Source organism: Ascaphus truei, chromosome 1 (genome assembly GCF_040206685.1).
Source record: "Ascaphus truei isolate aAscTru1 chromosome 1, aAscTru1.hap1, whole genome shotgun sequence".
Taxonomy (NCBI): Eukaryota; Metazoa; Chordata; class Amphibia; order Anura; family Ascaphidae; genus Ascaphus; species Ascaphus truei.
The window spans coordinates 512,166,758-512,179,514 of record NC_134483.1 but is presented as its reverse complement, the minus strand read 5'-3'; the positions used below and the strand labels follow the sequence as shown (position 1 = coordinate 512,179,514).

The 12,757-nt window shown below is 47.2% G+C and overlaps 1 protein-coding gene across 1 annotated transcript in view; it reads left to right on the top strand.

The window, feature by feature from the left end:
- Positions 1-4,959: 4,959 nt before the first annotated feature.
- The window catches only part of RNF4 (ring finger protein 4), a 44,956-nt gene continuing 37,158 nt past the window's right edge, over positions 4,960-12,757 (top strand). Inside the window, exon 1 of the mRNA XM_075570801.1 lies at positions 4,960-5,113. Within this exon, the coding sequence (XP_075426916.1) occupies positions 5,060-5,113 (54 nt within the window). The 5' untranslated portion in view covers positions 4,960-5,059. The remainder of the gene's footprint in view (positions 5,114-12,757) is intronic.

Sequence of the window (12,757 nt, the reverse complement as noted above, 5' to 3'; positions counted from 1 at the left end):
AAGCACACAGTGCCCTACTATTTTCCTCAAGTGCCATACAGATGAATGGCATGCCATGGGTGTTCGCATCACCTGCGGGAGGGCACTCACCAACCGCAGGAGGGCCCTCACCATCCGCGGGAGGGCCCCCACCATCCACGGGAGGGCTCTCACCACCCACGGGAGGGCCTTCACCATCCGCGGGAGGGCCCTCACCATCCGCGTGTGGGCCCTCACCATCCGCGGGAGGGCCCTCACCATCCGCGGGAGGGCACTCGCCAACCATGGGAGGGCACTCATTAGCAAGGACCTCAAAGGGAGGGTCTATCCCAGCATTCACTCCCAATAAAGTGCCTGCCCAAAACTCCGCACTAAGAGGGTTCAGTTCAGACAACTCCCAGATGTAATCGGAAGTGCTCACCAAAACACCCTCCAAACCCCCACCCACGGGGGTCAGTCCTAGCCCATCTCCTTCCTCTGGTGACGCAAACCGGGGCTTTTTATCCCTATGTGCGTCATCCGAAGGCGGTACAACCGGAAGGGGATCCCGGTCGACCCCCGGGTCCCCGAAGACAGGTATCTTTTTTGTGTCCAGTGGGGTAAATTCACCGAAACACAAGTCTCCAGGGGATTCTCTCCAACCCAGAGGGGCGTTGGGAGGCACCCCAACATCTATTTCTAGGGGTAAGGCCTCATGCTGTTGAGCACTTTGGCCTTCCACCCCAGAGATGTCGGGTACCTCCTCTTGCATTCCCTCCAGATCTTCGAGGGGGGGGGGGCTGTACATTTATGAGATCCGGCTCACACTGGTTAATCCCAACCGGTGGGCCGGATGGAGCCACCTTGTGCGGAACTGAGGTTGCGTTCTCTTTTGAAGACATCCGCGGGTGAACGTAATCCGGTTCACCCACCTCGACCTCCTCAAACGCCCTCTTGTTTTAAGATTTACATTTGCTCTTCCTGGGGATTGATTCCCCAGGAGAGGGTGCCGCTGCCTCCCCAGCAGGAGCTTCCTCCTGCTCCCCCGCACCCTGTACGGTGCTTACAATGGGGGTAAGGTGTTCTTGGGGGGGGACAGCGACAACAGAGGGTGACTGTTGTGGGGTGGCTTTTACATTCTCTCTCTGATCTTTAGGGAGAGGTGCAGATGTCGCCGCCCGAGATGGGGCAGCGACATCTTCTGCGGTCCCAGGGGGGACCTGAGCCCTCGAGGGCTTTACCTTCTCCCTCTGTTCTTTTGGGAGAGGTGCAGACGTCACCGCCCGAGATGGGGCAGCGACATCTCCTACAGTCCCAGGGGGGACCTGGGCTCTCGAGGGCCCCGCTGTGGTAGGCACAGCGGTACCGGGTGTCTTGGCAGAGGGAGGGGCGGGTGCAGGAGCTGAGGTGGGATTCCTGTTCCCTTTGGGGCAACTCCTACGAGTGTGCCCCAGCTCCTTGCACAGATAACACCTAACCCCCTCCGTGCCATAGAAAAAAGTATATTGAATGCCCTCGTAGGGCATCCTAAAGGAACCCTCCACAGATTCTGTGCTCCCCGGCAGCAGCAGTTGTACCTGCCGCTTAAATGAGAGCACATGCCTCAGCGCCCTATCCCTGCAGCCCATAGGCAATTTGGTTATAGGAGACTTAATGTCTCCCAGGGTTTGCAGGTGCGGCCGCAAGAGGCTGTCTGGGATGAAGGGGAGCACATTTGAAAGGATGACCTTTGTGCCTTACCCCTCCATGGGTTCTATAGGGATGTAGATCCCCCCTACATTGATGCCTTTCTGCACCAGGGTGTGGGTGGCAGCCAGCGTACGGAGGAAGAAAATGCCCCTCCCATACATCTTGCTGGCCGCCACCACAGCAGAGGGACCCACAACGTCTGCCACAGCCCTTACATAGATCTCCATGTTAAGGCCAGGTGACATTGGGCATCTCACCCCAAGCTTCCTGCTCACACCTCTCTGCAAAGGGAGGGGAAAATAAGACAGCTTTTAAAACCTGCTGTAGTTTTCCTCCTTTTCCCTTATTACTATCTCTCTGTTGCAATAAGCCACACAATTTATAAGTCTTTAAAGAAAAGACACAGAGCATTTAATTGCAGGTGAGAAAAGAGGAATCAGGCTTAAGAAAAAAAAAGTGAAATTAGAAGTAAAACAACCAGTAAAACAACCAGTGTTTGGGGAGGGGAGAGGGGTTGAAAGCTGCAGTTTCCAGCCAGCCAAAGTGCAGCTTGTGCTGGGTTGAAAAACCACTGCAGTCCCTAGGTGAAAAACCAAAAACGTTTTTTAAAACCCCAAAAACAACCTTTAAACCTCTCCAAAACACACAATCCCCCACAGTTTCACTCAAAAATAACACATATGAAAAGAAGAATACAACCTGATTCCACAATGCCTAGGAGCTCTGTACATACACTTCTGAGGGAAGCAGCAGCAGGTGCCGGACAAGATTATTTTGTCCCACCCTTTTGAATGGACCTGAACAGCAAATTGAATAAGTACCATTGTGAGGCTTTTATTTATTTATAAAATGTTTTACCAGGAAGTAAAACATTAAGTTACCTCTCGTTTTCAACTATGTCCTGGGCATTTTAGCTTAAACTGCTGTGATAAGCAATAAATAAATAAATAAAGGGTTGACGCACAATAAAGTAATGGAACTGCGCTTAAATGCAAGACGGTGTCATACGAATATACCAAGAGGGGAAATCTCTGGCTAGAGGAACACGGCATCATAAAATGTGCTAAAAGTCTTGGTGTCGGGGAGCTCTGGATTGTGCTCTCTTCCCTCGTTCACAAAGCAAAGGTAGATTGAATTTTTCTTACGTTCTTGGAATATACTACTAAACCAAGAATTAATATCTCTTCTCGCTACCTCATACTTCCCATACTACGCAATAAACGGAAATAATTCAAACAATACTAATGTCTCCCTCACCGCACCTCCTCTGCTGCTCCCTTCTGAAAGTCCCTACAACGGCTACCAAACGTCTCTCAAATTCAGTATTGGTTTGTTCATTGGTGAAGTGGTTTGAATGTTTATGTAGGTTATCATGGTTTAATAAAATGTGCTGCGGCTTTGCCACCATCTTAATGTTATGTGTCCTGTGTAAGTTATCGAAAAACAATTTAGTGGGTATAGGAAAAGGTAGTGCATCAGACAGTTCCCATGTGTCTGCATTAAGTGATGGGTGAAATGGCGGAGACTGGAGGTGGTGTAAGGATTTTAACAAGATGTGGGGTAGGCTTTCTTGGAGAGGTGACTCTGGTTCAGGCACCTTTTGTGAAGAGTGGGAGAGACTGGTGTAGTGGAACCGCGAATTCCATGCATGAGGAGCAGCGCAGGAAACATTTTGGAGGTTGAAGGAGGTATAACATTTGTTGTGCCATGGTTGAGCTTTGTAGATAACGAATGTATTTTTTCTTTATTATTACATTCATATAATTAAAGATGCAGTCCAAGCTGCCGTTTTTCCCCATTCCCCCCCCCCCCCTTTTAATATGTGCATCAATACAATCCACACAATTCGGATCGGGGGTTCACTAAATGGCTGTCAGTGCAGCAGAAGAGGACCAAAGATGCAAAGTTCTGTGGGGACGATCATGTGACCAGGCAGTCACTAGATACAATTGGTGCACTGCTAGAAAGAGGACAGGGCTCAAAAAGGGGTGTGCCCGAGCCTGTTTCAGAAGAGGAAAGGGATGTGACTTTGTAAATGGTTGCTATTGCAACAAAAAATGCTTGTTACATTATACTACATTAAAAGTGTAATTTAGAGTTGATTTAAGAAACAAAATGCTACAAGTATTTTCTCATAGTACAGAACTGATTTCTTAAAAACACACACATGTAGGATATTGCTTGGTCTGCAGTTTTAACTTAAAATTAAAGCCTTGAGGAAGGGAGCGTGGGTGGAATCATTCTCCTAATGCTTGCCAGGTAAGTGTTCAGTATGTACCTCATCCCCTTCTTTTAAAACCTCACATTCCCACCCCAAACACCACCTGCTACAAGCTCCCCATCCCAACCAACAACTTCCCGACCAATCGTCGGCCACCTACCCTACCTTTGACTAGTAATGACTTCTACCACTTTCCTGCCAAAATTCTCCCAACAATCCACAAATCCCTTCATTTATTTAACAAGGTGAACTCAGCAGCATCCCCAACCCCGTGTTGCCCCTCTGCTAATCACTCCCAGGGCTTTTCCACCACCCTCTTTCTACCTCAACATACCTTGTGTTTCAACACTCCTCTGCCTTCCATTTTGTATGTTCTTAATACCTGTTAATTATTTATTTTCATAGAAAAACCTATTTCCAATAAAAATAATAACAAGGCAAAAGTGATACCTTCTCATGACTGATGTTTGCAGTCTATCCTTTTAAAACATCAGTTATCTGCTAAAGTGATCAACTACGACAGGTCTCCTCAACCAGTTCTCAAGAGGGGCCGGGTCAGAAAACATTGAGTAGACAGACTATAAGCTCTTTGTAATGTAATTTTTGATTAATTTCAAAACTTAGAAAGTATAATATTTCAACATGTTGCAAGTATTTATAAGATCTGTACCATATAGATTTACATGAGTAATATGTTGCTACATACATAATGGATTTTGCATTTTTTTTTTGCTGGCAGAGCTATGAAATGCACAGAGCTATGAAATAGATTTTATAATGATGAAACCAGGAGAAAAAAATGATAGACAAGATATTACATTCCTGAGTGATTTTATTTTATAGTAACTCTAACTCACACAGTTTCGGGACATTGAGTGACCAGGATAAAACATATAAAAGTAAATGCATTTTTTTCCCCTAATATAAAGGTCTCTGTATTTGCAGCCGGGAGGTTCAATGCACGAGGCCTGAATTTTGCCTGCAGATATGCTGCGCATGCGCAAAGCTTTCTTCCCACTACGCCTGAGGTTGGCCCTAACACTTTAAAACTACAACTCCCATGAACACTTTCGCGGAAGCGGAAGTAGCTACAATTTGAAAGACTATAGTCTTATTAACGGATTTCCTGCTTGGCCCAATCGGAACATCGCACAGACCGGCACGGCTCCGTGACGCGCAGAAAGGCTGTTAATGGGCGTGGCCTGGGGGGCGGCCGCTGCTGTGGGAGCCGGAGCTGGGCTGGAGGTAGGTGGCTGCTGCTGCTGGGATCGGTTGGGGGTCCGGTTATTGGTTTGGGGGATGTAGGGTTTTGTCCCCTCCCCCCGGGCTGTCTGTCTGTCTGTCTGTGTCTCTGCCTGTGTCTGCCTGCGTGTGTGTGTGTGTCTGCCTGCCTGTGTGTTTGTGTGTGTGTGTATCTGCCTGCCTGTGTGTGTATCTGCCTGCCTGTGTGTGTGTGTGTGTGTGTGTGTGTATCTGCCTGCCTGTGTGTGTGTGTATCTGCCTGCCTGTGTGTGTGTGTATCTGCCTGCCTGTGTGTGTATCTGCCTGCCTGTGTGTGTGTATCTGCCTCCCTGTGTGTGTGTGTGTGTGTGTGTGTCTGCCTGTGTGTGTGTGTGTGTCTACCTGCCTGTGTGTGTGTGTGTCTGCCTGCCTGTGCGTGTGTGCGCCTGCCTGTGTGTGTGTGTGTGCCTGCCTGTGTGTGTGTGCCTGCCTGCCTGTGTGTGCGCGTGCCTGCGTGTGCGTGTGTCTGCCTGCGTGTGTGTCTGCCTGCCTGCGTGCGTGTGTGTGCGTGTGTCTGCCTGCGTGTGTGTCTGCCTGCGTGTGTGTGTGTGCCTGCCTGCCTGTGCGCGCCTCTGTCGCTCTGTGTGTGTGTGTGTGTATACACATACACAATCTCTGTGCTTGTATACAATGTGTGTGTATATACACACACTGCTTGTGTATTGTGTGTGTACGGTGTCAGTGTGTGTGTACGGTGTCAGTGTGTGTGTACGGTGTCAGTGTGTGTGTACGGTGTCAGTGTGTGTGTACGGTGTCAGTGTGTGTGTACGGTGTCAGTGTGTGTGTGTACGGTGTCAGTGTGTGTGTGTACGGTGTCAGTGTGTGTGTGTACGGTGTCAGTGTGTGTGTGTACGGTGTCAGTGTGTGTGTGTACGGTGTCAGTGTGTGTGTGTACGGTGTCAGTGTGTGTGTGTGTACGGTGTCAGTGTGTGTGTGTGTGTACGGTGTCAGTGTGTGTGTGTGTACGGTGTCAGTGTGTGTGTGTGTACGGTGTCAGTGTGTGTGTGTGTGTGTGTACGGTGTCAGTGTGTGTGTGTGTGTACGGTGTCAGTGTGTGTGTGTACGGTGTCAGTGTGTGTGTGTGTACGGTGTCAATGTGTGTGTGTGTACGGTGTCAATGTGTGTGTGTGTACGGTGTCAGTGTGTGTGTGTACGGTGTCAGTGTGTGTGTGTACGGTGTCAGTGTGTGTGTGTACGGTGTCAGTGTGTGTGTGTACGGTGTCAGTGTGTGTGTGTACGGTGTCAGTGTGTGTGTGTACGGTGTCAGTGTGTGTGTGTACGGTGTCAGTGTGTGTGTACGGTGTCAGTGTGTGTGTACGGTGTCAGTGTGTGTGTACGGTGTCAGTGTGTGTGTACGGTGTCAGTGTGTGTGTACGGTGTCAGTGTGTGTGTACGGTGTCAGTGTGTGTGTACGGTGTCAGTGTGTGTGTACGGTGTCAGTGTGTGTGTACGGTGTCAGTGTGTGTGTACGGTGTCAGTGTGTGTGTACGGTGTCAGTGTGTGTGTACGGTGTCAGTGTGTGTGTACGGTGTCAGTGTGTGTGTACGGTGTCAGTGTGTGTGTACGGTGTCAGTGTGTGTGTACGGTGTCAGTGTGTGTGTACGGTGTCAGTGTGTGTGTACGGTGTCAGTGTGTGTGTACGGTGTCAGTGTGTGTGTACGGTGTCAGTGTGTGTACGGTGTCCGTGTGTGTGTACGGTGTCCGTGTGTGTGTACGGTGTCCGTGTGTGTGGGTGTGCGCGCACGTGTACGGTGTCAGTGTGTGTGTGTGTGTGTGTGTGTGTGTGTGTGTGTGTGTGTGTGTGTGCGGTGTCAGTGTGTGTGTGTGTGTGTGTGTGTGTGCGTGCGCGTGTACGGTGTCAGTGTGTGTGTGTGTGTGCGTGCGCGTGTACGGTGTGTGTGTGCGTGCGCGTGTACGGTGGCAGTGTGTGTGTGTGTGTGTGTGTGTGTACGGTGTCAGTGTGTGTGTGTGTGTGTGTGTGTGTGTATGTGTACAGTGTGTGCATGCGCGTGTACAGTCTGCGTGTGTGTGTGTGTGTGTGTGTGTGTGTGCGCGCGTACTGTGTGGGTGTTTGCGTGCGTATAGAGCTGACTTGATGGCGGTTCCATCGGTGCCTTCGCACCAAGCCCCGTGCTTGGAGACATCATGCTCTTCCCCACAACAGTTAAACTGATTGTCGTGGGAGAGTGTGAGGCCTCTGTAATGATCTCTTACCTGGTCTGGTGGTATCTCCGCGGCACACTGTCAAATGGTGTCGCGTTGCCATGACAACGTAATGCAGCATGGCGTCATGACGCCACAATGCCGGAGGATATAGGCCTGCCGGCCGGACCAGGTAAGAGGCCCAACAAGAACCCCTGCACCGGTAGCCGTGCCAAATTACAAGCTGGCCCTGTTTACACCGTGTGCGCCCCATGGGAGGGGCCTAGTGTCTGTAAAAAAGCAGTCTCCACTTGGTATGCACCAGGGCAGTGTTCCAGCCTGTGGAGTGCCACTATAACCAATGAGATGGATAACTCTCTGAGGTGGGCAGATGCCTTTTCAATTCTTGTGAGAGGCCTTCTGTAGCCTGATGGGGACAGATTGAGACCTACTGTAGTTTTAACCTGTGGTGGCAGATACAGTATTGTTTGTATAATACCTGTCCTGTGGGGCTGTGTATTATACTTAGCAGGGTTTCTGATATTCGGGGCGTAAACCATTTGCCCATAGACTTCCAGTAGTGGTAATTGCTGTCCTCTGTACTGCGTGTGGATTCTAATTATTCTGATTATTGTTTAAGCGCCAACATATTCCGCAGCGCGATACAATGGGGTACAGATTTACAGTATGTATATTACAGACACATAAACGGTTGCAGCAGGTGAGGACAAACATGCACAAACAGATACAGAGGTAGGAAGGGTGTATGTAATGTAACCCCTCCTTGCAGTGTTTGCCCAAAACTTTTATGAAAGCTGGGTTTCTTTTTCCACGGGCTACGGTAGTGTTCCTCTCTCTGATTTGAGTCTTAATAACATATAAAATAGTGACAACTTTCTTGCTCTCCTCCATTTGGTTTCATCTGAGGCCTCTAATATAGTTTCACTTAAATGCTTGTCCAGTGAGAACACCAGTGTTGTAAACTTCCTATGCCTGCATTTTTACTGGTGTCATAAACCTGTGTGTTACCAGTTTCATTTGCATATACTAATGACTTGAGCAATGGATTCAGCACTTCAAGGCAGTAAGGGTCCGTTCATAATGTTGGTGACACTTCTTAGGCCGAGTCCATAGAAGGACAGGCCGCGCTGAGCCGTGCGGACGCTCCGCACTGAGCCCCTGCATCCTCCATGAGGATGTCTTTAGAGGGGGCTCACGCGAGCGTCCGCAGGCGTGCTGAGGCGCTGGATTTTTCAACCGACAGCCAAACTGTTTTTCAGAGCGCTGTCGGCTGAAAACATCCAATCAGCGCGGAGCAGCGTCAACGTCACGGCGCCGTGACGTTGACGTCTGTGCGTCGCGGGCGATTGGCCCAGCGACGTCACTGCCCCGCCTCCCTCAGTCTCCCCCCGCCTCCCGATCGCGCCCGCTGGCTCGCCTGCATGGGCATGAAATCGCGCAGATTTCAGCAGGCGAGCCACAGCGTCAGCGCGGTCCAGCCCTGCTACCCCTTCTATGGCCCCAGCCTTACTCCACAACAGACTATTTGCACCCAGCTCTAATATGACACAATGATTTGGCCCAGTCAGATACAAGTGCACATACTAACTTGTTTCACTACTCTGCTGACAAACCAGATATTTTGGATGTTCCTGCACGTCAATTAGTAGGGAAGTTCAACCGAATGAAATTGAGGCCTTGTAACATTCACTGTGCGATTTCGTAAGACCCATTCTTGCCCGAGGAGACACCACAGTATACTAAATGAGCCATAAGGTGTGTTCCAGCACAGTATGATGCTTTGTAGAAAAACACTGCTTGGTAAATATGGCACGGGAGGGTGGTGGGATTTGGAACGCTATACTACGGTAACTGCCATACAAGTCAATAACTGTTAACACCGGATCGAGCTCCGTTATCAAGCTTGATACTGCAGGCACATGCTTATAGGATTCCATATTAAAATGGACATGAAGTAAAAGGTGACACTGTGTGCTCATTTGCATGTCACTTCCCAGAGTCCCTGGCTGCAGTGGAAGCACTGTAGGGTTGCAGACCTAGACATGTGATTGTGCTCACAAGTGATCTTTTTATTTTCATGTATGAGATGCTAATTCTTGTATTTGTTTTTGTTTATTTTACCATAAACTTAAATGCAATGTTTGTAGTTTTGGAGTATTTTTTTTTGTTTATCCCTGTAAATGTTTTCTCAAGCCATAGGTTTTCAGGATTCACGTGGCAATAGGATTTCAGGACACCCTGGTGTACAGTCACTGCACTACACAAACAAAACTAGTGCTTTTATAATAAGTTAACAGTCTTGTTTTTTTTTTATTCTTCTGCTTTTAGTGTTTTCATTAGAAGTTCAGTCAAGTACCTATATTTTGTTGACCGCAAAGCTGTTGATGTGATACCATTGACTATTTTGGTCAGCGTTTTACAATCCTTTTGTGAATGTATGATTCATATTGCTCTGACAGCCGTAAAACAGGCCTATGAATTAAGTTTCTAGACATATTTCAGTTGCTGTGATACTAAACTTATGTGCATAAAGGATTGAGCTACAGTTTTAAGTTGAAAATACAATATTTGGAGTCTGGATTATCAAGGATCGTTGGGAGCTTTAAAGGGACTTGATTTGAAGTTGGGTGGGAAAAGTACAAAGAGAAGTTTTATGGTATGTTATCACCTTTTGCAGACCCAGTGGTAAAAAACTGATATAAGGACACATGTTCTGCCAGACAGGTACTCTGACATAAACAAAAGGTTTTTCAAAGCATTCTCTAGAAGTGGTTTATGGATTGGCAGGGGGGTGTAACTGCAATAGTCTCGGTTATCCGACCTAAACGGGACTGATACCGTAGCGAGTAACTGAAAATGGTGGATAATACGGAAAGTATTACCTCCCCCCCCCCCTTTTCTCACCGGGGTAGATGAAGACTGCAAACCACAGGAGCGGCATTGGAGGAAGACAGCTGGCGGCCAGAGAAGAGGACCATGTCAGCGGAGGAATGGAGTTAAGATGGCGGCAGGAGAAGACCATCAGACTCTGTGTGCCGAGCAGCAGTAGAACGGCCGGGGAGGAGTGCGCTGGAACACCGTAAGTTTACCGGTGTCTGACTTCTGGTGTTGCAGCACGCTCCTCCCCGGCCGTTCTCCTATGCTGCTCTACTCCTGCTTCTGCTGCCTCCGCTGCCCGCAGTCTTAACTCCATTCCTCCGCTGAGATGGTCCTCTTCTCCGGCCGCCAGCTGTCTTTCTCCGGTCCGCTCCTGTAGTTTGCAGTCCCCTTCTGCCGCCGGTAAGCGAGAAGGAGGGGGGGGGGGGGGGGAATGACGGATAAATGGGAGTGTTGGTTAACCGAGACTGTTCTGTATCCTATGCCATCCCGAGATATGAAACGTGGGATCAGGGACTTGACAGCGATGCTGACGTATCCAATTTTGATATTTGCATTCGTGACAGGATGACAAGTGCAATGGGTCCAGATATGAGAGGCCTGGCAGGTACTGGGGAATAGATATTAATTTGTCGCTTAAATTTAAGATTAAAACGGGGAAACTTATGAATACATTTAGATAATAAAGAACAGTTTAACGTCATTTGCAGAAGTGTTTTTTTTTTTTTTTTATATAACCGTTTCTTAAAACTGTCAATCTAACAGCCGATTTACTACAGGGGTGGTCGTAATGTTCTTGTGGATTTCAACTAAAATTTGACTCGACCCTAAAAACCACAAAATCCAGATATAACTCAAGTCACTTAACCTAACGCAACTCCTTTCCCAACCCACACAGACAAACCTGAAATCTCTCAACCACACCTTGCTAGACTGGATTCTCTCCTCAAATCCCATAAGAATCCAATCCTCTGGCATCCTTCCTGATATTTTCAGTGATCAAACAATAGTATACGGTGTAAGGAAAATTTAAACCACCCCAATCAAGCCCTTAAGTTCTCCTCACTAGAACATTTAGAAACTTTAACCCACAACAGTTTCTGGCTGACCTTACCAACTGCCCTTGGTACAGAATCGACTTAAAGCTGCAGTTCAGTCTTTTTGTTTTTTTTTAATTAATTTTTTTACTTCAATAGTTTTATGTGGGCAATCTCTAATTATCTAAAGAACTGTATAGCTGCAGGTCAATTCGTTCTCCATGTATTGATCGGCGAAATTTGGTGACATCATTAGAGAAGGGATATGTTTTTCTTCAGCTTCTGTCTCTCAGTGGAAGCTCATGAATATTCATGAGCACTCCTGCACTGACATGTGCTAGAGGGAGGGCAGGGCTGACAAAGGGGTGTGCCAGGGCTTGTGACAGGACATGAAGGGGCAGTGCCTTAGTAAATGGTTGTTAAAATAGAATACAAGAAAATTGGTCTTTCAAAGTTGTTTTTTTAAAAACAGAAAATGCTAAAAGTATTTTTTCTTACTACAGAACTGATTTATTAAAAAAAACACACATGCAGGATATTGACTGAACTGCAGCTTTAACTCTGTGCCCAGGACATACTTGAAAACTAGACAGAACTCTCAATGTATTACTTCCTGGTAAAACATTGTTATATAAATATAACAACATCCGGTTTACAGCTTATTGGGTTAGGGGTGTAAGGGGAAAAAACATACATGGCAATAAGAGGAGGAAAGACATAAAAGGAAATAAACATAGATACTGAATCAAGAGCACCCATTTCTAGGCCCAACCACACAGCCATAGCTTCCTTACAACATTCAAATTGAGGCAATGGTCAAAGTCTGTGAAGTTGTTGATCACCCTCTACTGAGAAGGAGCGGCTCAGTGAGTAAAGACACTGATTGGCACGGAGTGTGAAGCAGGGAAGGCTGGTTCAATTCCCAGTGCCGGCTCCTTGTCACCTTGGGCAAGTCACTTTATCTCCCTGTTCCTCAGGCACCAAAAACATAGATTGTAAGCTCCACAGGGCAGGGACCTGTGCCTGCAAAATGTCTCTGTAAAGCGCTACGTAAAACTAGCAGCACTATACAAGAACATGCTATTATTATTATTATTATTATTATTATTATTATTATGCTGCATTCTACATAAACAAATCTGTACCAAGAACCGGTCATCCACCCCTCTCCACCACTAGACAATTTTCTTTTATTTAGTTTTTAACACATTCTTTTAGTTGTGGTATCAGTGCAGAAAAATGCCTTGATCTCAATTTCTATCACAAAGCATCCATACCATGTTTTGCTAATGTATTATTCTCGTGTCTGTGAGGGCACTATGGCATTATATCAGACTGTAAATAATCTAATTGCAGATCAAGACTGAGAGATTCTGGTTGGCCAGCCAGAAAATTCAATTGGAGGTGTCTCCCTCTTTAGATCTATAATTAGACTTGCTATGTGATGTAAACATGCAGGAGGTTTGCCTCTGTAGTGTTTGAACACTGCAATTTAAGTACAAATAACTAATAATAATCTAACTCCCAAAAA